This window comes from Bubalus kerabau, chromosome 8, assembly GCF_029407905.1.
Source record: "Bubalus kerabau isolate K-KA32 ecotype Philippines breed swamp buffalo chromosome 8, PCC_UOA_SB_1v2, whole genome shotgun sequence".
NCBI classification, from domain to species: Eukaryota; Metazoa; Chordata; class Mammalia; order Artiodactyla; family Bovidae; genus Bubalus; species Bubalus kerabau.
In genome coordinates, this window is record NC_073631.1 from 74,272,986 (window position 1) to 74,300,294 (window position 27,309).

Below are 27,309 nucleotides of genomic sequence, written 5' to 3' on the forward strand. Positions count from 1 at the left end.
ATGGCCCATGAGACCCAGTAGAGTCTTCATTCCCCACCTCCATCACACACACACACACACACACCCTCTTTCCTCTCCAACCTCGACTCCCGCCACCCCTCATCCCCTTCCTTCCTCATCGTCCTCTAGCCGCACTGTCCTTCTTTCTCTCTCTCCATTGCCTTCTGCTTGGGGTCCTCCAGATCCTCTTGTTAGTCACCCTCTTTCATATCTTTCTTTCATATGTTTTCTTCAGAGTGTTTATTACCACCTGCAGGTAGCTTGCTCGCTGTTGTTTTACTTGCTTATTTTCTGCTCCCCACACCCTCCTTGCTATTCCTGATTCCAGCAAAGCAGAAGCTGGATCTGTCTTGCCCACTGCTGTGGCCGATGCCTGGCAGTTTTGCCCAGCACACAGCAGAGTCTCGTGCACATTCAAGGATAAATGAACAGCTTTTCCTCAGGCAAAGAGCCTGGAATCATCTGCTTACCTATCCAACTTTCCATCTGCCTTGATTTGAGCCCGTTTCCCCACCTTCTTTCCCTCCTGAAATTCCCTCTTGCCTGTAAAAATCTCACATATACCAAGTGGCCGTAAAGGGTTACCCTCCTCAAGGAGTATCTGCATCTAATTAAGGTCAAAATCATAAGCCAAGAGATTAGGTTCTAACTGTGGAATTTCGCACAGTCCCTCTCTGTACCACCTATAGCAACTGGGGGGGCATTAGGGAGAGATGACCTGTAGGTCAAACTGGGTTGTAGATAGAATTAGTAGTGATTTGGCATAAAATAAGCTGGTGCTGGTGGTAAAGAATCAGCCTGCCAATGAAGGAGATATAACAGATGCAGGTTCGATCCCTGGGTTGGGAAGATCCCCTGGAGGAGGACGTGGCAACCCATTCCAGTATTCTTGCCTGGAGAATCCCAAGGACAGAGGAGGCTGGCAGGCTATAGACCATGGAGTTGAAAAGAGTCGGACGTGACTGAAGCAATGCAACATGCAAAGATGACCCTGCCTTAAAAGCTTCATCTAAGGTCTTTCAAAAAAGAAGCAAAGGAGCCTGAATAAGGGATATATATACCTGGGAAATTGACAGATAATAGATACATTGTTTGATTGATCCAGGTGCAAGCTACCCTGCTCTCAGAAATTTCCCCAAAGAATGTGCTTCACTCCCATTTATACCATCCATGTGGTATTCATCTACTGAGGACCAGGGAACATATTTTCATAGCTATGAGAGATGAAAAGAATTAGAACACTGGATGTGCCTCTGGTGTTGAAAAATAATTTGAAAGCAGCAGTTATGTGTGGAGCATGACTGCTTCTTTCTGTGGCTTCCCAGTAAGTAATTGGACTTACTGACAAATATCTCTACAGAGAAAAATATGACTCCTGCTTTAGAATAAACTTAAAAGCCTGGACAGTGTTTGCTTTCCTTTTTAACCTGAATAGAGAACTCACTGTTATATTTCTGATTAATCTCTGAGGTACTACTATACTCTGCCCTTCCTCCCATTTTTATTTTGGACTTGGAATGGGGAAGCTAGTCTACCAGATACGGCCTGGAAATTTCACTCTATTTTATTGGTTTCCAAATATGGATTCTATTTTGGCTGAAAATAGTAGTAGAAGTTTTTGATTTATGGAGTAATACCTTCTGGTCTTTTGCAGATTTTTAGGGCAGGCAAGGAAAATTGAAAAACTCAACTCTAGGGACTTAGCGCTCCCTCTGCTGATCGCAGTGTGGTACTGTATATGTAAAACCCACAAGGCTGAGCCTAGCTGAGCTGTTCTCAGTCCAGGACCAACTCAGTGGGAATGTGGATTGCATAAGGTTCCTATGAGATAGATGAGCAGATCTGGTTTGGGGAAAAAAAATTAATAGTAGAAACTGAAAGTTGATTGGTTTACAAACTTGGTAAAAAAAAAAATGGTTGTTTACAAAGGATTGTCTAGTTCCTTGAGAGTATAAGTTATACGAGTTACATTTCTTTTAAATTGCAATAGAGCCACAGTGACAGGCAGGGGACAGCTGTTCTGGAGGGGGCTTAAGGGTCAACCCCTACCTGGTGGATGATCCCTTCCTTCCTGCAGTGCATGATGTGAAAGTAGATAGAAAATTATGTCTTACACAAATGTTGATGGTTGAGCTACAACCTATAAATAAAGGGCTAGCTTATAATTTTTATTAAATAATTAAAAGTATGAATTTTTAAAAAGCCAGAACCAACAAATCATAAGCAGCATAGAATCATTCTTGCGGGTTTCTTTCCTCTTCCTTTTTTCTCTTAACATTCGTAATAAATTGACCCCAAAACACTAACAGATGACTCTTTTTTTACTTCTAGGCGAAATACTGGAGCACTAACGCCCATGAGATTGAAGGTACAGTGTTTGACCAGGGTGGAAAAGCAGTACATCGGCTCTTTGGGAAATGGCACGAGAGCATCTACTGCGGCGGCTCCTCCTCATCCGCTTGCATCTGGAGAGCAAGTTAGTATCTGGGTTCGCCAGGCGGAGCAAAGGGAGGGCGTGGCCAGAAGAACCCCTGCGGGTGAACGTCAGCGTCCATTTAGTATATCCAGCCTCTCTTTGAACTATGCTAGAGCTACTGACTGGAGAAGGCAATGGCAACCCACTCCAGTACTCTTGCCTGCAAAATCCCATGGATGGAGGAGCCTGGTAGGCTGTAGTCCATGGGATCGCTAAGAGTAGGACACGACTGAGTGACTTCACTTTCCCTTTTCACTCTCATGCATTGGAGAAGGAAATGGCAACCCACTCCAGTGTTCTTGCCTGGAGAATCCCAGGTGGGCTGCCGTCTCTGGGGTCGCACAGAGTCGGACACAACTGAAGTGACTTAGCAGCAGCAGCAGCAGAGCTACTGGCTCTTCTGTCATTCACCTAGTTATATCTCAGACTCATCCTCCTGCTTATCAACAATACCTCTGTTGGACTGGTAAAGCCCTGGGTTCTTAATCCCAGAACAAAGCCATTGCTTATCTGTGGTTGCACATCATTCCTTTGCCTATACCAGGCACACAAGAAATACTATTAGTGAAGTTCAAGAAGTCATTCTAGAGAGGGGGAAACCTTACTGGAAAAGCAGAATGACCTATAAGAGTTAGGGGGTCCCCTAGATTTTCCCAATACCATAAGCCACTCTAATCTCTCCTATAATTCTAGAAAGATGCTAAGTGCATTAAGCAGATGGGGGGAGAAAGGGTATGGAAGCCAAAACTTCATAACATGTCCCCTAAAACATTTTAAGAGTTTAGCCCATCTTTTCATCTGATAAATATCTTCCCGAGTCATGGTTATATTCTAAAACCATTGCCCTTAGAGAGTACCCTTAAGATGCTTTAGGCTGATCAAAATAAAAAGAAAATCTAAAAAGAAAAGCCATTCTAATAGTGGCTTAAACCATTAGGATATGTACTATTACTTAAAAACAAGTGTGGAGGGGGTGGCCCCAGGGTTATTACATAGGCAACTTACCTGTCTCAAGAACATAGATCATTGAGAACACATTGTGCCTGCTAAGTCAATTCAGTTGTGTCTGACTCTTTACGACCCTATGGATCACAGCCCACCAGGCTCCTCTGTCCATGGGATTCTCCAGGCAATAATACTGGAGTGGGTTGCCATGCCCTTCTCCAGGGTATCTTCCCAACCCAGGGATTGAACCTGCATCTCTTATGTCTCCTGCATTGGCAGGTGAGTTCTTGACCAATAACACCACCTGCCACTCCCAATATGGCAGTTATAATTCTTCTCCTGGATGCAATATGATTGTTTCTGTTCAATATCATATTCTCATGTAAGCAGAGGAGATGTCAGGCTGGAAGAGCTTTCTTCTGCTGTGACTCTTTTCTTCTCAGGAATGAAGAATTTCCTAGTATCCCCCAGCAAATGTATCTTTCTATTTTGTCTGTCTCCTTTTTGTTGGTGGTGGTTTACGTGGGAGGCCAAATGTGGTCCTTGTTACTCCATCTTACTCTTCTTGATTCAGAGTCTCCCACAAGGCTCTGCTCTTCTTTAAAAATTACTTATTTATTTATTATTTTCTTTATTTTTGGCTGCGCTGGGCCTTTGCTGCTTTGCGTGGGCTTTCTCTAGTTGTGGCGAGTGGGGACTATTCATTGTGGTGTGCCGGCTTCTCATCATGGTGGCTTCTCTTGTCGCAGAGCATGGGTTCTAGGGCATGCAGGCTTCAGTAGTTGCAGCTCGTAGGCTCTAGAGCACAGTCTCAGTAGTTATGGAGCACGGGCTTAGTTGCTCCGAGGCATGTGGGATCTTCCCGGATCAGGAATCAAAACTGTGTCCCCTGCATTGGCAGGCGGATTCTTATCCACTGTGCCACCAGGGAAGTCCCCAAATGTATGTTTGTAACTTGTCAACCTGAAGTGGAACCAGATTCATCCCTTAATTGATCCTGTGCAACTGGGTCAGCAGGAGAGATTCTGATGACCTTAGATTAATCCCCTAGAAAGGGCATAAGGCCACCTGAACAGATGAGTTGGCCATTAGCAAGAAAGAGAGATGACTGTAGTGTGGGCAGCCAACAATGTTTCTTTCAATGGGTAGTATCCACCCATTTCCACCATCAGAGAGGTTGCCACGAAGCTAGAATGAATTGGCACCACTCGCCACCTCCCTGGCTTCAAAGGTTCAGAGGCACACGTGACATTTCATGAGTGAAACACTCATTCTCCTTTGCTTAAAGACTGTATTGCAGATGAGAGTTACCATCTGGTCCAGGTGTTAAAGCAGTACCTTGACAAAAGAACACTGTGTGAGCTGTTACTCTAGTTATTTATTGACTTTATGTCTCTGTTTATGGTTGTGAGCATCCCTGGCCTGTCTGCAAGAAAAAAACCCACTGTCTCCACTCTGGAGACTAGGATGAGTTTTTGAGGGCACAATAGGAAGCTTTGCTATTTTTTTTATGCTTAGGATCCAGAGAACTAGAATTAGACAAAATGGACTCCTGAAGCCTCAAAAAATGGGTCTGCAGAAGAGTTCACAGAAAGCATTTGTATTTGTATGTGTGGACAACTAGAGCTAAGGCTCGGAGTAGACTATATTTGATTAGTCTATATTTGATTTATCCAAGACATAAATTTAGGTATGTTTAGCTTGATTCTTAGCTGGAATTAAAATTAGGGCAGCATGACTGCATTAATCTGCTTTGGCTGCTATAACAAAACACCACAGACTGGGTGGTTTAAACAGTGGAAGTTCATTTTCTCACGGTTCCGAAGGCTGGGTACAGGCAAATTTGGGCTCTGGTCAGAGTCTTCCCTGTGGCTTGGCTGCAAGTGAGGGCCCACCCTTCTGACCTCATTTACTGTCATCAGTTCCTTAGAGACCTGATTTCCAAATACAGCCATGTTGGAGGTGGCGCTTTAACATATGAACTTTGAGAGAATGTAAACATCAAGTCAGACATGACTGAAGTGACTTAGCAGCAGCAGCAGCAGCAAACATCAAGTCTAACATTCTGGCCCCCAAAATCATATCCTTCTTATGTGCAAAATGTATGTTTTCTACCTCAACAGCCCCAAGAGTCTTAACTCATTCCTGCATCAACTCTAGAGTCTCATTTAAATATCATCTAAATCATGCATGGGTGAGATTGGAGGTGTGATTCATCCTCTCCAGCTATGAACCTGTGAAACCAAAATGTGCTTCCAAAATACAGTGGCAGGATGAGCGTAGGATAGACATTCCCATTCCAAAGTGGGAAAGAAGAAAGAAGAAAGGGATGATGGGTTTTAAGTTAGCCCAAGACCTAGCAGGGCAAATGCCATTAGGTCTTAAGACTGGGGAACCTCCTCTTTGGCTTGATGCCCTACCCTCTGGGCGCACTGGGACACTGCCCAGCTCCCAAGACCCCCAGGGTTCCGGGTAGTGGCGGCTGGGCATGTTGAAGCTGCACAGTGGCCCAGCCCTTTGAGAAGTGGAAGCAGCCTTGCGCCCTGGGCCTGTGTGGTCTGGGCCTGTGGAGGGAGGGCAGCCTAATGTCTCTGAATCACCTTCAGAGTCATTCCTCCCTTTGCTTGAAGGTGGTGCATGTTTGCAGCTGGGCAGCTCTCTGGTTCCATCTGTAAAATAACAATAGTCCAACAGCCTTGCTCAATTTAGTCCCGTTTTTTCTGTCCCCGTTGGTTCCAGCTGACAGTGTTTCTGCTGATACAATCCCATCTCTATTCCTGGCTTCTCCTGAGATGGTTTAAAATTAAAATATGTAAGATTTGGAGAGGCCCTGCATTGAGGAAAGGAGGAGCAGAAATCAAAATAAAGTATAACATTTATTGACCTTTTGCTATGGGTCCAACACTATTCTAGGTACTAGACAGTTACAGAAGAACTTGACATCTCTTAAATGAAAAATGGATTCTCTAGAGTGAGAGTCTTGTTAGTAAAAATGGATCTGGAGTTCTTTTCAGCATGCTTATTTTTGTAACAAATTATTTTTATAACTTAAAATTCTATAGAAACATTTTGATATTTAACAAATTTGGATTGCACAAAGAAGGCCTTAGCCTTGTAGGCAGAAGGAAACTTATAGAAAGGAAAATTTATAGAGAAAAATTCAGAACCTCTTTGTAAGCCAGAATGTTTTAATAGAAATGGAAGAGGTTGGAGCTGAGAGAAAAAAACTGTAGCAGGTCTGAGATGAAAAAGGTGAAAGAATTAAAATGTGATGTGAATGCAATTCAAGTTAAGAGATGAACGATCTCTCTTTCTTTTAGATCCCATGCCAAAAGGCTATGAGCAATATTATGGCTTCACACAGTTTGCACTAGAATTAAATGAAATGGATCCATTGTTAAAGTCTTTATTACCACCTACCGATACTCGATTCAGGCCAGATCAAAGGTAAGGATATTTTTCAGGTCTTTATCCTCCAGAGATGTGAAACTATAAAAAGGCTTAGTAACATCTTCTAGGCCACCAATGGAGCCTAAACGAGAGAGATTCTGTCAAGAGTAGAAGTCTAGAGGGACCGTAAGCAACCTTGTGGAAGGAGCAGAGCCCAGCTTAAAGCAGTGTGTGGCCTGACCTTTATTCACCAGTAGATTCCCATTTCTATTGAAATAAATTTCTCAAAAGTTTTTTTTAAAAGAGTGTTCTTACATATAGTAATAAAAAATACACTTACTCTGTACTTGAAAGAATAAAAGCACTCAGTTCCTTGGCCCTTGAATTTAAACTGTTTTGGTGCATTGAAATCTAACTTCTGATCCTAGGTTTGAGGCTGACACGCTGTATGACATATGCTAAGTCTTTTAACCTTTCTCAGTCTCAGTTTCCAACTCTGTAAAATGGAAAGCATAATGTCTGCCCTAAGGCCTATCTCTTTAAGACTCAAAACCAAGGGGAAAAAAGAAAATTTCACTTTATTTTAAAAAACCCAGCATCCTTCTTCATGGTAAAATAAATAAAATGTATACCTAGAATCAACAGATTTATGACTGAGCAGCTTACTTCATGATTTGGTTCTAGAAATCAAGATCAATCCATTTGGGGGGAAAAAAAAAAAACAAAAAATAGACATAGGAAAATGAACAGCTCACAAACTAGGAAGTGCAGATATCTCCTACCTATATGAAATGATACTCAGTCTTGCTCAGAGAAATGTAAAAATTTAAAAACCATGCTGTTATACCATTTCTTTACCCATCAGATGGCAAAGACTCAAAGGTTTGATGCACTCTGAGTGTACAGGGAAGAGGCATTCCAGGACCACTGCTGGTGGGAATGTAAATTGCTAGAATCCCTGTAAAGGGCAGTTAGTAATAGACATATTGCAAACCCACCTTTTTACCCAGCAATTCCAATTCTAGAATCATCTCCTTATACATAAACTAACACATGTGAAAAATGGCAATTGTACACAGTCCTTCACTGCAGCATTAATTATAACGTAAAAAAGATTGAGACCATCTCAAATATCTATCAGTGGAGAATTGTTTAAATAAATTCAGGTATACCCACATAACTGAATATTATATATCTATAAAAAATGAAGAGATCTATGTACTACCAAGAAAGATCTCCAAGATATATTGTTAAGTAAAACAAAGCAAGAAAAAAGAAACCAAACCAAGAAAGTATGCACAGGATGTGTAGCCTGCTTCCATTTATGTTCTAAAAGAGAGGTGAGAATGTATGTTAATGTTTGTTTATATGTGAATAAGAAATCTCTAGACGGATGCACAAGAAACTAGTCACGGTGGGCTACCCATGGTGGGTGGGGTAGGAAGGAAACAGGTAGAATTGAAGACAGGAACGAGAGGAAGATTTTGCCCCAAATTCCTTTTTATAGATATAATTTTTTGAACCATGTCTGTATCACCAGTTCATAGCAGTGTCATCCCTCACTACTTCCAAGTGATGTTTAAGGGTTGGGACGTATCTCATTTTACAGGAGGGTATTCTGAATGTCCAGTCTGTACATGTGCAGTTCTGGTTGTAATGATGGCTCCATTTCCTTGGCATTTGTATTCCTTCACCTTTTCCCTTAATGTCTCAGGTTTCTAGAAGAAGGGAACTTAGAAGAAGCTGAAATACAAAAGCAGAGGATTGAACAGCTGCAGAGAGAAAGGCGGCGGGTCTTGGAAGAAAATAAGGTGGAGCACCAGCCGAGGTTTTTCAGGTGTGTGAATGGTGGGGTCCTGTGGGTCATTGTTGGCAGGTAATGGTGACACCTGTTGCTTCTGGACTGAGCAGAGTGGATGGGGTGTCCCCTCCCCGTGAGAGTGTTCTCAGCACTTTCCCTGCTTCACAGCGGTGACGTCTCTCCTTTGCAAGGGCCAGTCTTTGTGTGGACACTGCCTCTGCCCTCAGTCGTCCTGCTTTTTTTGCATCCCTTGCTCTTTCCCTATGCCTCTCAGCACCTGCCACAGGACTTTGCAGAGAGGTGCTCAGTAAGAGTTTATGGGAGAAGCAAAGAGACCAACCAAACCCAGCTCCCAATACCAGGCCAGTTTGTTCAGACTGGGTCTAAGATTGGTTTCTCTGCATCCCCTCTCATGAGTATAGGGCTTCCCTGATAGCTCAGTTGGTAAAGAATCCACCTGCAATGCAGGAGACCCCAGTTCAATTTCCTGGGTCAGGAAGATCCCCTGGAGAAGGGATAGGCTACCCACTCCAGTATTCTTGGGCTTCCCTTGTGGCTCAGTTGGTAAAGAATCCACCTGCAATGCGGGAGACCTGGGTTCGATCCCTGGGTTGGAAAGATCCCCTGGAGAAGGAACAGCTATCCACTCGAGTATTCTGACCTAGAGAATTCAATGGACTGTATAATCCTTGGAATTGCAAAGACTCAGACACGACTGAGCGACTTTCATTTTCTCATAAGTATATTCTATACACTGATGGAGATAATTAACCATCATCAAACTAGAAATTCCAAGTACTAATTCTTGAGTTGCAGAAGTTCCAATATACTGGGGCTTAGATTTGGAACATTTACTATCATTTTAAAAATAACTGGCAAGAAGGCTCTTATTAAAAATAGGCTGAAAGTTTAGAAGGGACATCCAAGATCATCCACCCTTCACCTCCTCTTTTATTAACTGAGAAGAGGTGAAGGGCCAGGGGACACAGGTGATCTGTGGAAGGACCCAGTGGACTGTCCCAGACAGGGGCCTGGCTCTCTTGACTACAGGCCAGGGCGCAATATGGTTCTGGGGTTTTTTCCAACAAGTTTTTCTGGGGTTTTAGCAATAAGTTATGTTTTATCCCCCCAGTATAATATTCTTTCCCCTCAAGTTGGTGTGGATTTTGATCACACATTAAGGATATGAGTGATTGAAGATCAGTATAGTAGAGTTTTATCCTGGAATATTCACAGCTGCATTTAAACATTTAATGAATAAGTTTCCTTAAATTATTTTTTTCAGAAAGGCAATGGATAGGTAAATGGATAGACTAACAGACTGATCAGTTGATTTTACTAATATTTGTTAAAGAGGTTCGTTATAGTATTTTTAGGATCATTAAATATTGTGGGTAACCAAACTGTCTCAAGAACTAGATAAGGAGATTGATCAACTTGACCTGATATGAGAACCTGAAAAATCTTCATAAAGTCTATGGAGCTCTATGGGAATTGAACTAACATTTAAATGCAAAATATAAAATGTTACCTAGGCTGTCGCTTCAACCATGTAAGAATTTTGTCTGGAATAGAGAAGGACCAAACACAGTGGCAGCTCTTTTTCTTTTTGATTATCTATAAAATTATCAGAGTATTGGATGTGGCAGGTAAAAATGTGAGAAAAGGTGGGAATTGTTCAGCAGTAGCAGTCCTGGAACTGTTCCAATTAGAAGCTGGCAGAGATGACAGAGAGGAGGAGTATGGGGACTTAGATGTTTCCGTTGACACTAAGGAGTCACCAAAGTATTAATGGAAATTCCAAGTGGAAACTACAGCTCTGGCAGCTTTAGTCATCTTTGTTTCAAAGAAAAATATCTGATATGCAGATTGACTTATTTTAAACACATCCCTTTATTGGAATAGGGAAACAATTGTGATAAAAATCCGTGTTCATCTTATGGTTGCTGGGATAAGACTGGGAGAAAGAGATAGTTAGGGAGTTTAGGATCGACATGTATACACTGCTATATTTAAAATGGATAACCATTAAGGACCTACTGTATAACACAGGGCACTCTGCTCAATGTTTTGTGGCAGCCTGGATGGGAGGAGGGTTTGAGAGAAAATGGATACATGTATGCTAAGTCACTTCAGTCGTGTCCGACTCTGTGCAACCCCATAGACGGCAGCCCACCAGGCTCCACCGTCCCTGGAATTCTCCAGGCAAGAACACTGGAGTGGGTTGCCATTTCCTTCTCCAATGCATGAAAGTGAAAAGTGAAAGTGAAGTCACTCAGTCGTGTCTGACTCTTAGCGACCCCATGGACTGCAGCCTACCAGGCTCCTCCATCCATGGGATTTTCCAGGCAAGAGTACTGGAGTGGGGTGCTATTGCCTTCTCCGGAATACATGTATATGGCTCCATTAATGGCACCGCACTCCAGTACTCTTGCCTGGAAAATCCCGTGGATGGAGGAGCCTGGTGGGCTGCAGTCCATGGGGTCGCTAAGAGTCGGACATGACTGAGCGACTTCACTTTCCCTTTTCACTTTCATGCATTGGAGAAGGAAATGGCAATCCACTCCAGTGTTCTTGCCTGGAGAATCCCAGGGGACGGGGGAGCCTGGTGGGCTGCTGTCTATGGGGTTGCACAGAGTCAGACATGACTGAAGCGACTTAGCAGCAGCAGCAGCATACACTTAAAATGGATTATTTGTGTATAATGGACTCAGTCAGCCGAGTCCGTTTGCTGTCCACCTGAAACTATCACAACATTGTTAATTGGCTATACCCCAATACACAATTAAAAAAAAACTAAGTTCCTAAGAATGTGGATAAATATGCACTCCTCACTTTTTCTAAAACATGTGACAGTATCAGTCAACATTACAAGTGCACATACTCTGACCCAGATATTTTAATTTACAGGAATTTTTAATATAATAAATCTCACACACATACAAAATAACATATGTTTTGTTTATAATAGCTAGAGGTTGACAACACAGTGCCCACCAGTCAAGTACCTGTTAAATCGTGGTCCATCCCCACAATGGAATATCATGCAACCGTTTTAAAAGGAAACGAGGAATTCCTTTTTGCCAGAGAAACCAAACTTTCCCTGCAGAAGACAAATGGTGAATATTAACTTTGCAAGGTGTGAGGCCTCAATAGTGATGACTCAACCCTGCTGTGCAATGCGAAAGCAGCAATAGTCAATACTTGAATGAACAGGCATGGTATGTTCCGATTAAATGGAATTGCAAAGATAAGCCAGCTGCTGGATTTGGCCATTAAGCTATAGTTTGCTGATCTTATTTTGACAATGGAAAAGGATTACAAGTATATATGTTATGCAAAAACTTAAGGGGTAGGACACCATCCAGGGCTACCATTGTATGAAAAAAAGGAGAGGAGTGGAGCATGCATGTGCATGTATGCAAGCTCACACACATGGAATTTCTGTGAAAGAGTGAAGCTGCTAAGATTATTGTCTCTGAGGAGAACCAAGGTGCTGGGAGTAGGATGGAAAAATTCAGCTCTCCACTCTTATGAACCTTTTGAATTTGGGTCTATGTAATACCTAGTATTATACGATTATACAGTGGAAGTGACAAATAGAGTCAAAGGAATTAGATTTGAGAGTGTCTAAAGAACTTTGGGCAGAGGTTTGTGACATTGTACAGGAGGCAGTGATCAGGACCATCCCCAAGAAAAAGAAATACAAAAAAGGCAAAATGGTTGTCTGAGGAGGCCTTACAAATAGCTGAGAAAAAAAGAGAAGCAAAAGGCAAAGGAGAAAAGGAAATATATATCCATCTGAATGCAGTTCCAAAGAATAGCAAGAAGAGATAAGAGAGACTTCCCCAGTGATCAGTGCAAAGAAATAGAAGAAATCAGTGCAAAGAAAACAGTAGAATGGGAAAGACTAGAGATCTCTTCAAGAAAATTAGAGATACCAAGGGAACATTTCATGCAAAGATGGGCCCAATAAAGGACAAAAACAGTATGGACCTAACAGAAGCAGAATATATTAAGAAGAGGTGGCAACAATACTCAGAAGACTTATACAAAAAAAGATCTTCATGACTCAGATAACCATGATGGTGTGATCACTCACTTAGAGCCAGACATCCTGGAGTGAGAAGTCAAATGGGCCTTAGAAAGCATCACTACGAACAAAGCTAGTGGAGGTGATGGAATTCCAGTTGAGCTATTTCAAATCCTAAAAGATGATGCTTTGAAAGTGCTGCGCTCAATATGCCAGCCAATATGGGAAACTCAGCAGTGGCCATAGGACTGGAAAAGGTCAGTTTTCACTCCAGTCCCAAAGAAAGGCAATGCCAAAGAATGCTCAAACTATTGCATTTGCACAATTGTATTCATCTCACACGCTAGCAAAGTAATTCTCAAAATTCTCCAAGCCAGTCTTTAGCAGTACGTAAACCAAGAACTTCCAGATGCTCAAGCTGGATTTAGAAAAGGCAGAGGAACCAGAGATCAAATTGCCAACATCCGTTGGATTATCGAAAAAGCAAGAGAATTCCAGAAAAACATCTACTTCTGCTTTGTTGACTATCCCAAAGCGTTTAACTGTGTGGATCACAATAAACTGTGGAAACTTCTTAAAGAGATGGGAATACCAGACCACCTGACCTGTCTTTTAGGAAATCTGTATACAGTTAGAACTGGACATGGAACCACAGACTGGTTCCAAATAGGAAAAGGAGTATGTCAAGGCTGTATATTGTCACCCTGCTTACTTACATGCAGAGTACATCATGAGAAACGCTGGGCTGGAAGAAGCACAAGCTGGAATCAAGGTTGCTGGGAGAAATATCAATAACCTCAGACATGCAGATGACACCACCCTTATGGCAGAAAGTGAAGAAGAACTAAAGCGCTTCTTGATGAAAGTGAAAGAGGAGAGTGAAAAAGTTGGCTTAAAGCTCAAAATTCAGAAAACAAAGATCATGTCATCCAGTCCCATCACTTTATGGCAAATAGATGGGGAAACAGTGGTTGACTTTATTTTTCTGGGCTCCAAAATCTGCAGATGGTGACTGCAGCCATGAAATTTAAAGACGCTTACTCCTTGGAAGGAAAGTTATGACCAACTTAGACAGAATATTAAAAAGCAGAGACATTACTTTGTCAACAAAGGTCCATCTAGTCAAGGCTATGGTTTTTCCAGTGGTCATGTATGGATATGACAGTTGGACTATAAAGAAAGCTGAGTGCAGAAGAATTGATGCTTTTGAACTGTGGTGTTGGAGAAGACTCTTGAGAGCCCCTTGGACTGCAAGAAGATCCAACTAGTCCATCCTAAAGAAAATCAGTCCTGAACATTCTTTGGAAGGACTGATGTTGAGGCTGAAACTCCAATACTTTGGCCACCTGATGAGAAGAACTGCCTCATTAGAAGAGACGCTGATGTTGGGGAAGGATTGAAGGCAGGAAGAGAAGGGAACAACAGAGGATGAGATGGTTGGATGGCATCACCACTCAATGGACATGAGTTTGAGCAAGCTCTGGGAGTTGGTGATAGACAGGGAGGCCTGGCGTGCTGCAGTATATGGGGTTGCAAAGGGTCGGACCGAGCGATCGAACTGAACTGAAAGAAAGTGAAGTCGCTCAGTCGTATCCGACTCTTTGCGACCCCATGGACTGTAGCCTACCACGCTCCTCCCTCCATGGGATTCTCCAGGCAAGAGTACTGGAGTGGGTTGCCATTTCCTTCTCCAGGGGATCTTCCCAACCCAGGGATCTAACCCGGGTCTCCCACATTCCAGGCAGACGCTTTAACCTCTGAGCCACCGGGGAAGCCCAACTTTGAGTGACATCTAGTCAGATAGTTAACCAAGGCTGTTAACTCTAGACTGTGATGACTTCCAATTCCTTTCCTTTTTACTCTTAATTTATTACTTGATTTGAACAACCTGATTGATTTGCAGCATTTACATAGTCGTACTCAAGGTGGTGACTGTCATTCCAGCCATATTTTCTGTACCACAGACTCTTCCCTCACCCGTTTGTCTCAGGAGTACCATTTGTCACAGCCTCTAAGTTCGAGAAGCTGAAGTCAGAAGTAGCTAAACAGTCCAGTTCTGGACCACAGGGACAGAGTGTGCAGATGCAAATGATAATCTGGACGGGCAGCAGCAGGGGATGGGTGGAGGGCCAGGCAGGGCGGAGAGGAACTGAAAAGGGAAATAGAGACTGTGACGATCTTGTCAAGAGCCTTCAACAAATTCTTTCACTTCCACAGGAAATCCATTGATGACTCTTGGGTGAGCAACGGCACCTACTTGGAACTTAGGAAAGATTTTGGTTTTTCCAAACTGGACCATCCTGTCTTGTGGTGAAAGAGGAAAGAACAAGACATTTTTGTGCTTCTCCTGCATTTGCTTTCTGAAGCCACCGTCTTGTGTCTGTATATTTAAACAATATTATCTAGAATGATCACTTGTGCTTCTTAGCTTAGCGTTGTAAGTATTTAAGTATGTATTTTCTTCAGTAGGTTTCTTTACAATTTCAAATGTTATCATGATTGTTTATATGAATGTAGAACACCTTGATATTTCTTTTTATATATAAACTATTTAATAAAAATAAAAGATTGAATGTTAATGTGTGGGTTAAAAAAGAAACTTTAACACTAATTTTCCAAAGGTTAGGAAAATTCTAATTAAATTTATGCCTTATAAAATTAGGTTGTAAAGAAAATCCATCTCTCCCAGGTGCATTAAGAAAAAAGAATACCTAGGGTTACTCACCCATGCATAAGCTACCCAGGTTTATTTTGGTAGCTCAGGTATCTTTTTGCCTCAGACAGCTTTTGAATTGCTCACACAGAACAATTCTGCTGGTGCTGGAGTCTGAAGAATACTCGTATTTGCATTTCGGTGACTGGAGAGAATGGTATAAGATGAGTGAGATATGTTTTTGTATAAGATGGGTGTGGTACCTTCTCAAAGAGGGAAACATTTGAAGTCATCCCTCCCTATAGTTTCATTGCCTATGTGCAAAGTCATACAGAGAAAGTGTTGATAATATGAGAAATCCCTATTTATTAAATATCATAATGAATTCCCAAACAGTAGGAAATTTCTCCTTAAATTCATTACAAGTTAAAAAAACTGTTTTCCTATTCCACCCCAACCTCCCCCACTATTTGCCCACATCTCTGTTGAATGTGGAATGGCCCAATTTAGTGTTAAAATACACAGGGCATTCCAAATGGCAGTTTGACTTTCCAGAAGTTTAATAAAGTAGCTGATTGTTTTAAGTAACTCAACACATTTTCCTTAAATACTGTTTTGGTATTTTCTACCTCTTAATAAGCAATGTATTTTAGATCTTGTATTAAAAAGTTTGACCATCTGCCTTATAGAAAAATGTAGAGAATTGAGTTCTTCCTTTGTGCTGTGTTCTGATAAAGCTTTAAATGTCTTCTTATCCCCTTCCTACACTTTCTTCTTAACTCATATCACTCATTTGTGAGTTTTGCAGCAGTCTTGAATGATACAGATTATAACTACCAAAAGGAGAAACTTTGCCTTTTTAAATGTGTTATTGCCGATTACAATAATAGAATATGTGCAGTAGTTGAATTCTGTGATCAAAGCAGTTCCAATTTCTGCCCATATTACTTTAAAACCAAAGCTTGAGTTTTAAGCATTTTCCTCTAAAGTCCATAACAACCCTATGGGATATCAAGTAAAATGATGTGGTAAAAAAAAAATTTCTCCAGAAAACATTTTTAGATATTTAAATAACATCAAAGAATGCTATGAGTGAAAAATAAGTAATGGAAAAAAGCATGCACTGTTTTTCAGTGTCACACAAACAACTAGTTAGAGAGTGTTCCATTTTCAAAATAGAGTTAAAGTGGATCACTAGCCTTTTGGAATCTACAAGTGACTAGCATTTTAAAATAATATGCGATTCATTAAATATTGTTTTCATCCATTCCATTTTATCAAGACGTCAAGATGAACACAGTGAGAATATCATTTCCATTTCTAATGAAAACAATCAAATTCTTTGGTATGGGCTTTGTTCTTTTCTTTTCAAGCTTGTATCTGAATTCTGCTCACAGACAGGAAGAAGAGGCCTGTGGATTTTAAGGGTACTCCAGGGGAAAACAAATCTCATTTTCACAGTGTGAAGGTAAATGTAGAACTTGAGTAATACTGACTACGGCAGAGGCTGGCTCAAAACAAGAACAAAACATGCAGCCTGAATGGATGTAGCTTTGTCATGAGGTCTTTGGCAAGTCTTTAATTGTCCCAGTTGCTATTTCAATTGATCTTATGTTTCATTTTGTAATCACAAGGATCAAGGGACCAAACATCACCTTTGTAGTCATTTGAGATGGGAGTGTGGATAAATTTGAATATGCATGCCAATTTTAAAACCTATTAGTACCCACCTCTATAAAGGGTTTTTCTGACATTTAAATGGCTTGGTGATACATCCTATTATAATCCTCAAATTCCCTTGAGGGGGAAACAGCTTCTTTTTTCCTTCAGTCTCTACTCTCAAAAGCACCTTCTCAACCTAATTTGTATCTCAAGGACATTTTATAGTCTTAAGATGAAGGAAGCAGAAACATGGCATTGTTTGAGGACTGAGGCAGAACTGACTTTTCCAGATTTTGGATCTCCCAATTACATAATGCCAATCACTTCATCGCTGAAGGTACATGTTGTAACCTCTATTTTATTCCTGGTCGTCCCATCCCAAATGTATGGTGAACCACACAGCTGTTCTTGGAAATGGGACCGTGTGCAGTCCAGTTTCCCACATTACACCCCAGGTAATGTGGTGCTGTTGCCCCTGCTGGTCGTCCCAAGCTGCAAGAGATGCTTTTCAGGAAGGGGCCACAGTCTCCTGTGTAGCCAGGCAGATCACTCCCTCCCCAGGTCCCAAAGCCTAAGATGGTATTTTCTGGAGTGAAATGTAATAATCAAAGTCTCAGTGCAGCTTCTTTCTCCATGCCATTCACCTCCTAGAAGCCAGGCTGGTTCTGGTACTAACTAAACAGACGGAGTTCACTTTAAGACAACCGTCATTATCCCCACAGAATGCCCAGACAGCCCCCACGGCCTCATGTGCTTCCTATGGACTCTCTGGGAGAGTAAAATAGACAAACCATTCATTAAAAAAAATATTTACTTCATTTGGGCTGCTGCTTTTCTCACATCCTATTTTTAATTACTTCCAGTAAATCATTGACTTGGGCTTCAAGCACTGTCCTTCTGTGTTTTCCACACTTATGACGAGTGACCTTGTCCTACCATTAATATTGTCAACACTAAAAGAAAAATGATAAAGGTTCTGTTTGGTTGTTGAAACTTGTTGTAGATCTAATACTTATTCTGTAAATTATATTATGCCTTCCGCGATCATAGAATTTTCTCAGACCTTTTAGTTATGAATAGGAGCAATAAGCAGTTGTATTGACATAATTTATTTAAATGTCTTTAATTTTGATATTAACATTGGCATAACTCTATTTTTGCTACCAAATGATAGCTATTTTCATGTGCTCAATTTTCCCTACATTGTATTAATCTGTTGCTTGGTGTTTGTCTCTATTTTTCTTTTTTGGAAATATAGACCATATAAGTATCTGCAAATTGCAGCAGTCTGAAATGCAAACCATTTTCAGGAACTTTGGTTTTGAGGAATGCAGTGATCAGAGGTTGTTAATTTATTTGTGATGATTTTATCTTTGTCTCTTACCCTCAGAAGATACTATTTTTTTTAATGGATTTTGTAAATCTTTCATCTAACTGTTTATAAGATTATTTTCTGTTTAAAATTCCAGCCTTCCACCCATCTGCCCAGGCCTCCCCCAAAAGCTCCAACTAATTTGCTTTTCCCCCACGTGTAGCTAGTTGACTGAATAAATAACATGGAAAAAGGCTGCCCCTGTCGTTGTGTTTCCAGGTTAATGGGCATATGTGGCTGTTGATGGGACAGAGCAAGACTCTAGCTGAGACTCTTGAGGGAGAAACACACAAGATTAACTAAAGTGATGGGGTTGGAAATAAAAAAAATACCCCAGGACCCAAAGAAGCCGGAAACTTTGGCAAAAGTTGCCATATTTTTGGTCTGAACATTTCCAAGATATACTGCAAATGTAGGTCTCCCACCATTGGGACAAGAACCTGAGGCGGGCAGCTGGAGCTCCAGACAGCCCCCAAGAAGCCCTCTCTGTTCAACCCAGCATGTTATGGAAATATCATTATTTTTTGTGTGTCCTAACATGAAAAAGGAAAATGCTGACTACCCACACTATTTTAATGGCCCTGATGAATGGCTGACTCATCTCCTCCTACACCCAAGTTGTGTCCTCTGCAAAACCCTGAACACTTAGCCTTCCCTGAAGTTCCATTTGATTTAGTTCACATGTTTACAGTGTCACACATACACTGGGTCGCAGAGTTACACACATAAGTCTTTGCCTCTCCCAAAACACTAAAGAGACAACCAGAAGCCACTCATGAACCTTGACTGGATCCTGGCTTAAAAGAAAAACAAGCTATCAAATACATTTTGAGGACAGTACCTGACATTTGCATATAAGCATCATGAAATTATTGCTAACTTTCATATATGTATATGGCATTTGCTTGTTGATCTGTATCAAACCTCCCATTAAAGAAGGATCAACATTATTCCAAATAATAACACTAAAGGAAATCTTAAAAGGCAACTTCAGACTATTTTAACATTGGCCATTGTTGGAAAGCGTCCTAGGGTTTCAACTGGAAGAAGGCAATGAAATTTGAAGGTACGAGTTCTTAGCCTTTAGTTTATGAACTCAGTGGTATTATCTAGTAGAACTGATGAAATATCTGCATTAACATAATTAATATCCATCAGTGACCGGCAAATCAGGACATCAGGGCCCTAGCTGGTGCCAGTCAGGAGTTTCTTATTATGGACTAATTAGTTGGAGTTCCTTCAGGAAAGAGAAGCCAACTCTATAGCTCAGGAGATTTTAATGAAGGGTCCACTTGTGGGCTATTAGCAGGATTAAAGCATAATAGCAACATTGGAGAGTTGTAATCGCCCTGGCAGAAGTTGGAGCTCTGAGGAGAGGAGGAGCTGTAGTGGAGGGCCCTTCTGTCTGCCAGAAAATCCAGCCGAGTCAGGAAGAACTCTCCCAACCTTGGTCTTCTCCGGCCGCCATTCTCCCTGGTGGCTGAACCCAACAGGGCAGGGAGCCCCAAAGTGCAGTGCTCAGGCCCCAGGACAGGAGGAGGCCCTGGGCCAGCAAAAAACAAGCACCTGGACCTTATGTTTACCGCCATCTTCTAGTATGAGATTTTGGAGGAATTTTCAGTAAGTAAATAGGCTTTGGAACCTTTTTTTTCTTAATATAATTTGTTGTGGCACCCAGTTATCTTCCAAGGATGAATTATGATTAACTGTGCTTTTTAAAAACTGGTTCTCCGTGATGTTATTATTGTTGTCACACTTAAAATGAGTTAAGGGCATCCTCTCTTGTTTATTAAATGCCATAGTTTAAACAGATAGCAACCTGGGAAATACGTATCAGCTAAAGCAGTGATTTTTTAAATTGGCTAATATGTTGGGAACTTTACACACACACACACACACACACACACACACACACACACACACACACTCTTTCTCTTTTTCTTCCTCTTCAGCTAAAGCAGTGATTTTTTAAATTGGCTAATATGTTGGGAGCTTTACACACACACACACTCTCTCTCTCTCTCTCTCTCTCTCTCTCTCTCTCTCTTTTTCTCTTTTTCTTCCTCTTCCTCTGAGGGTCAGACCTCACATAGTCTGTTGACCAACATTGCTCACCACAAAGCAGGAACGCCACTTTCTAATGTCATGATTGTTCCAGGACTTAGAAAATGGCACGTTGGTAAGCACTGTGTGTTTCTTTTCACAGCGTTTCATGCACTCCTTTTGTACTGTCTTTGGGATGTAAAGGTAGGGGCCCTGACACCTCCTAGGCTGCAGACAGGGATCGGGCAGCCACTGAGATGGATGTTTTCTCTGAAAAACATTTTCTGGCCCAGGAATGGCCCCAGACACTGGTGATACACAGCCTTCCTCCTTGAGAAGCTTCCAGTCTCCTGGGAGGCCAGTGGTCAGTGATTAATCGCAGAGTTTAAGCACGCCCCTGGGTGTGGTAAGAGGACGCCCAAATGAGAGGGGAGCGGTGCAGTGGATGGAGAGGAGGGCGGACCTCAGAGCTGGTGAAGGAAGGAGTGGGCTTGGCGGGCCCGGAAATCAGGGGGAGAGGGCTGGGGAACCACGGGTGACTCACAGCTGCTCTCCGTGCCAGCTAAACTGCAGCGCGGCTTCCCAACCAGCGTCCAATGAGATTTTTGAGGTGTCACAATACGTGGTGTTTCCTCAGCCTGGAGCCATGGGACAAGGGTTGGGAGGAGGCAGGCAGTGCTTAGGCGACCGAGCAGGCCAAGGAAATCCCCCTAGAGGACCCTTCTGCCTCTGCTGCAGAATCACATAAGCCTCCATGTCCCCCTCGCCATATATCCAAACACAGTTTATGAGAAAAAGGGAGGCCAAGCCTGGGAAACCTGAGAGTTTCACCATCTTTCCAGAAGTGACTGAGAATTGCCGGAACAGACTATCCAAATGATCAGACTAGATAATTTCTTTCCGTAGTTTTTTATTGTGGTAAAATATACTGATACATGGGCTTCCCTGGTGGTTCAGATGATAAAGAATCCACTTGCAATGCAGGAGACCTGGGTTCAATCCCTGGGTCAGAAAGATCCCCTGGAGAAGGGAATGGTTCCCCATTCCTGTATTTTTGCCTGGAGAATCCTGTGGACAGAGAAACCTGGCTGGCTACAGTTCATGGAGTCACAAAGAGTCAGACATGACTGAGTGACCAACACACATGCACACACACATATTGATACATAAAAGTTTTAACATTTTAACCATTTCCCCCTAGTTTTATTGAGCTTTGTTAGATGTATGGCACCTTGTAAGTTTAAGGTGTAGAGCATAATGGCTTGACTTACATATCTTGTGACATCATTACCATAAGTTTAGTTGACATCATCTTCTCATATAGGTACAAAAAAAGACCCCCCCAAAAAATGTTTTTTTTTTTCCTTATGATAACTCTTGGGATCTACTCTAAACAACTTCCAATTTTACCATACAGCAGAGCTAGCTCTAGTCATGTTAGCTATTACATTTCCAGTAATTATAGCTCAAAGTTTGTACATTTTTAAGTGTAAAAGTCAGTGGCATTAAGTGCGTTCACACTGTTGTGTGACCATCACCATTCTCCATCTCCAGAATCTTTTTCATCATCTCCTACTGAGATTCTGTATCTATTTAGACTAAACAAAATGAAACCTTGAATTGTTTTTCTTGCTAACAAATAGGTGAAGGGCTCATGAGGAAGACCACATCAGTTAACCACAAGGTGAAAGAATTAATTTTTCTCACTTCTGATTTATAGTATTACAGTTTTGCAGACTCACTATGGAAGTATTACCACAGCCCTAGTTAGGCAAGGGGGCTTCTCTGGTGGCTTAGAGGTTAAAGCATCTTCCTGCAGTGTGGGAGACCTGGGTTCAATCCCTGGGTCGGGAAGATCCCCTGGAGAAGGAAATGGCAACCCACTCCAGTATTCTTGCCAGAAGAATCCCATGGGCGGAGGAGCCTGGTAGGCTACAATCCATGGGGTCACAAAGAGTTGGACACGACTGAGTGACTTCACTTTCACTTTCACTTATTTAGGCAATCCCCATTTAATAGAAGTGTTTATTGAGAACCAGAAGTTAAGCAATTTGACCAAACTCTCCCAATTTCTTAATAGCAGTAAGGGGATATGAGTGCATGTCTGGCACGTTTCAAAATCCAGCTCCTCTTGCTACAGAATGAGAGGGAAACAGTGAGATCCCAACACCCTTTTCCCTTCCAAGTCCTTATTCTCTAATTTTAGTCCCAAAGGTCTTTGAATCTGACATAGGGAGCTCATTGAACAGGAAAAGAACTCTGGGATGAGACTTGGGAACTTAATTCTAGTTATTGGTAAAACTTGAGTAGGTCACTTATCCACAAATCTCACAGGGCCCCAACATCAAATGGACAAATTATTACTAAATTTCTCTCTGTGCTGCCAGATTGTGATCTTAAGACTAGGTAGGAATGTTCTTTGGTCAATCAATAAATATTCATGAGCCCCAAACACATGCCAGACATAACCCCTGCCCCCATGGAGCTTACCTACAGATTGGAGAATCTGCCCTAAATTATTATTTTCTATTTTATCCTGAAAATGGAAAGTATTTGGCCACATGGAAGAATTACATTGCTTATTTAGAAAACTGTCAGATTCTGAATCATCAAACTTTTGTAGAATCAAAATGATCCGAGAGTGAATAATAGGCTGCAAAGTCTATTGATATGATCCTTTGCCTACAGTCAACAATACAGGGAATACAGAAGAGATTTTGAAAATTAATTTTCTGTTCTTGTGGAGCATAGAGTCTGGTGGGGGCAGAGAGTGGTGGCTGGAGGTGGAGACGGTGAGCTCATAAACAGGCAGATGAGTGGTGTGACGGATGTAAAAGTGCTATGGAGGAGAATACTCAGAAGAGTTGGGAGGGAAGATGAATCTTTCAATACAAATACAAGTCTGAAGCAGGGATGTGTCTGGTGAGAGGAAGGAAGCCAGCGCAGGTGGAGCAGTGTGAGTTGGGGAGAGGATGCAAATCAAAATTAGGGCAGGGAGGTACTTGGGGTCAAAAGATTTTGTTTTTTGCCAAGTGGGATTAAAAGCCAGTAAAGGATTTTGAGCAGAGGAATGATATGATTTGACTTATAATTTTAAAAGGTCATCTGGCTGCGTGGCAGAGATTGCAGGGGCCATAGGTGAACACAAGGAGCTAGTTTGGAGGTTGTTGGGCTCATTCAGAGAGAAATAGTGAAGGTTTAGACCAGGGTGGAAATAATGGAGGGGGAGGGAAGCAGAAAGAAACTGGAAATACTTTGAAGATAGAATCAACAGGACTGGCCAGAGTTAAGTTTGGGATGTGGGAGGAGAGAAGTCAAAGATGACTCCAAGGTCTGTGGCCTGAGCCACTAGAAGGATGAAGTTTCTGTGAACTGAAATAAGGAAGACTATGGGCAGAGCAGATTTGGGCGCTCTGATGAAAAAATTAGGTGGTAACTTTTTTCGAGAGTCCTTTTAAGTAGGCAGCTGGATACAAGTGCAGTAAAGGGTAATGCATCAGGCTTGAGTTGTTCACACCCTGTACATTTGACAAAGAAAAGACTGGACCTCAACCATCTCTTTCTTGTGAGATACCCTCTAAGCCCTTGGAATATCCCTGGGACTTTTATATACCTGGGACTTTGGTGCTAAGTAGTTTACAGTAAAAATGTGGTTATGGTGGGGACTTCGGGCCACACGGTATAAGTCTGACCTCTGGAAGGGCTGGAAACTATCATCAGCCACATTGGTGCTCCATGCCAAAGTGACCAGCCCTGGACACCAAGGCTTCCCTGGTTGATGATACTCTGAATATGTGGTCACACATTTTTGATAGGGTTGCTCAAGTGAGAAATGCCAGAGAGATTTAAGACTCCTCCACCTCCCTCATGCCCACATTCATGGGCCTGAGTCCTGCCCAGTCCACCACCTGAGAAGTTCCTCTTCCTTACCCACAGCACTGTCTCTGGCCAGCCCTTCCAGAGGTCAAACTGATACAGCATGGCCCAAAGGAAACTTAATGGTTCCTGCCTGGCCTAATGGAGCCCCTGACTGCAGTCAGAGTGCCACCTCCCCATCCTCTAAGCCACAACCAGAGTGGTTTTCCTAAGTTCTGGTCACAACATTAATCTCTTTAAAGTACATCTCTGCTCAGAACATCTCAACACGGCATGTGTGCAACACAGCGGTCACAAGTCCAGCCTTTGTAGTCAGAGACTTGGGTTTGTACCCTGGCTCTCCTGTTTCCTCTGTTCTGCCCTGGAGCTCACCCCAAAGGGGTGTTACAAGGGTCACCTGCTGCTGCCATTTACTGATGGCTTACACCATGCCAATCACCACCCTTAAGGTTCCCTAAGTGTCCCCATGTCACTAAGGAGGAAATGGAGACCTAGGCTGAGGAACTTGCTTACAATCTCAGTCTCAGACTTGAAAAAACCATGATTCAAGTGTTCTTAGCCTCTAAAACAGCAGTTCTCAGAAAGTGATCTGGCATCCCTGCAATCTCTCAGTACCCATTCAAGGTGCACAAGGTCTAAAATATTTTCATAATACTATTAAGACACTATTTTCCCTTTCCACTTTCCCTCTTGAATGTATAGAGGGGTTTTCCAGAGGCTATATGACATGTGAATGTGCAAGGTTAATGGCAGAAGCAGACGAGAAGTCAGCTGTCTTCTTTTAAGCCAGACAGTCAGGATATTTGCAAAAATATAAAATAGTGCTATTCTTCCCTCTAATATTTTTTGTGCTAGAGATTCTGGTTGTATTTATTTAAAAGTATGTTTTTATGTTAACATATAATGGTATATTATCCATAGTTTTCAGAATTAATATTTCTCAGTTTCTCAGTTTGAACTTCATCAATAGATATATATAACCTACATAAATAAAAGCTCTCTGGGGTGCTCTCTAATTTTTAAGAGCATGAAGGTCTTTTAAGAGCATACAGTCTTTAAGAGGATATTTAAACTTGAGACCAAATAGTGTAATAAACACAGCATTATGCTGTACATGATATATATAAATTATAGTGTCTGATGGAGAATGAGGGCTCAATAAGTTGTTTTTACTATTTTATATGGTGCTGTAAAGGAATAATATGTGTATTGGCCCATGACTACTCTATGCTTCACTTCCCCTCATGCATTCTTCTCCCCTGTTTTATTGAATTGCCTATAGTCTCAGATCCCCAAGCTTTGCACAGTCTGTCCCTTTTTGAGAAGGATCTCTCCCACCACATCTGTCAAACTCACTTTCTCCCTTTCAAACCTCAGCTTAGGCATCTCTACCTTTTAGAAGGTGCCTGGAGCTGGGTTCTAGAGCTGAGTTCTACCCTGGGTTCTATCTAACCCTGACCCTGACCCTAACCCTAATTTTTTTCTTTATGAGTTATGGCACTGCAGTTCAGTTCAGTCGCTCAGTCGTGTCTGACTCTTTGCGACCCCATGGACTCCAGAACGCCTAACTCCCCTAACTCCCTGTCCAGGACCTTTCAATATACGTACTGACTAGAGCAGAAAGTCATGGGGACTTTGTTGATTTCCTTGAAAGAGGAAGATTTTTGTTACTGCCCATTCACTGCAGTTGAGGAAGAGGCCTTCTTCCTGGAACATAGCCATTTCCCATCACCAGAACGATAATTGCAAGATCATGGTCTAGGCCAATGCTTCCCCAAACGTGGCCTAAGTCCTCTGCTGAGGTGCACATTAACATTCAGATTCCTTCCCCCGTCCATGACCTACTGAATCACACTCCCTGAGAATATGATTTTTTGTTAAACTTTTTTCTTTCTCTGTATTTGTTTATTTGTTTTAAAATTTTATTGGAGTATAGTTGATTTATAATGTCGATAGTTTCAGGTATATGGCAAAGTGATTCTGTTATACATATATTCATTCATTTTCAGATTCTTTACCCACATAGGTTATTACAGAATATTGAGTGTACTTCCCTATGCTGTACACTGGGTTCTTGTTGGTTATCGATCTTATATATAGTACTCTGTGCATGCCAACAACAAGCTCCTAATTTATTCTCCACACCCCACCACGTTTCCCCTTTGGTAACCATAAGGTGTTTTTTAATCTATGAGTCTGTTTCATAAATAAGTTAATATGTATTATTTTTAAAATTAGACTCCATGTATGAGTAATATCATATGATATTTGTCTTGAACTTCACTTAGTATAATAATCTCTAGGTCCATCCATGTTGCTGCAAATGTCATTATTTCATTCTTTTTTATGGTTGAGTAAATATTCTATTATATATATATGTACCAAATCTTCCTATCCATTCCTCTGTCAATAGAAAATATGCTTTTTTAAATAACAAAGTCTTATTTTGATTTGGTGATTCTTACATGTACAAGGTCTGAGAATCATGAGTTTGAGTAAACTCTGGGAGTTGGTGATGGACAAGGAGGCCTGGCGTGCTGGAGTCCATGGGGTCGCAGAGAGTCAGACACGACTGAGGGACTGAACTGAACTGCAGTGCCATCCATTAGGGAGACAAGGATGACTAAGAATTTTACCACAGTGAGAAAGGAAATAACTTACAGTGAATATTTATCATGCAGGTGATGTTGGACTTGGTTTGAATGGGCATTTTTAGGCAGAGACAGGCAGCAAAGCTATTCCAGGCAAGGAGAATGTCATGTGTAATGGAAAAGAAGCCCAAAATTGTGTGGCAAAGACAAAGAAAGACACAAAACCATCCGTATCCCTTCTTTGATGTTATGTACAACCAAGAAACTTTGGGGATATTAATTTGGCTATTTAACTGCTATGTGCTGGGTGGTAAGCATGAGCTTCCCAGCCATGAGAGAGAGATTTGTGCCTTTTGGACTACAAATCAATAAACTGATTTCCTGATTTGTAAACTGACCTTTTGATTAAGGTGAATCAATACCCCAGGGGCTTCCCTGGTGGCTCAGATGGTAAAGAATCTACCTGC

At 41.7% G+C, this 27,309-nt stretch overlaps 2 protein-coding genes across 14 annotated transcripts in view; both read left to right on the forward strand.

Annotated features, from left to right (window-relative positions):
• The window catches only part of OSBPL3 (oxysterol binding protein like 3), a 198,289-nt gene extending 179,761 nt beyond the window's left edge, over positions 1 to 18,528 (forward strand). For all 6 annotated transcript variants that reach the window (XM_055590567.1, XM_055590565.1, XM_055590566.1 and 3 more), the window contains 4 exons: positions 2,332 to 2,476; positions 6,742 to 6,868; positions 8,526 to 8,648; positions 14,863 to 18,528. In XM_055590567.1, the coding sequence (XP_055446542.1) occupies positions 2,332 to 2,476; positions 6,742 to 6,868; positions 8,526 to 8,648; positions 14,863 to 14,959 (492 nt within the window). In that variant the 3' untranslated portion in view covers positions 14,960 to 18,528. The remainder of the gene's footprint in view (positions 1 to 2,331; positions 2,477 to 6,741; positions 6,869 to 8,525; positions 8,649 to 14,862) is intronic.
• Positions 18,529 to 19,639: 1,111 nt separating this feature from the next.
• Positions 19,640 to 27,309, forward strand: part of GSDME (gasdermin E) — a 116,470-nt gene continuing 108,800 nt past the window's right edge. For 3 of the 8 annotated variants that reach the window (XM_055590575.1, XM_055590576.1, XM_055590577.1), the window contains exon 1: positions 19,648 to 19,952. The gene's annotated coding sequence lies outside the window, so the exon portion shown is untranslated. Of the gene's footprint in view, positions 19,953 to 27,309 lie in introns of all 8 variants that reach the window. The other 5 variants (XM_055590573.1, XM_055590574.1, XM_055590572.1 and 2 more) reach the window with 4 other exon arrangements.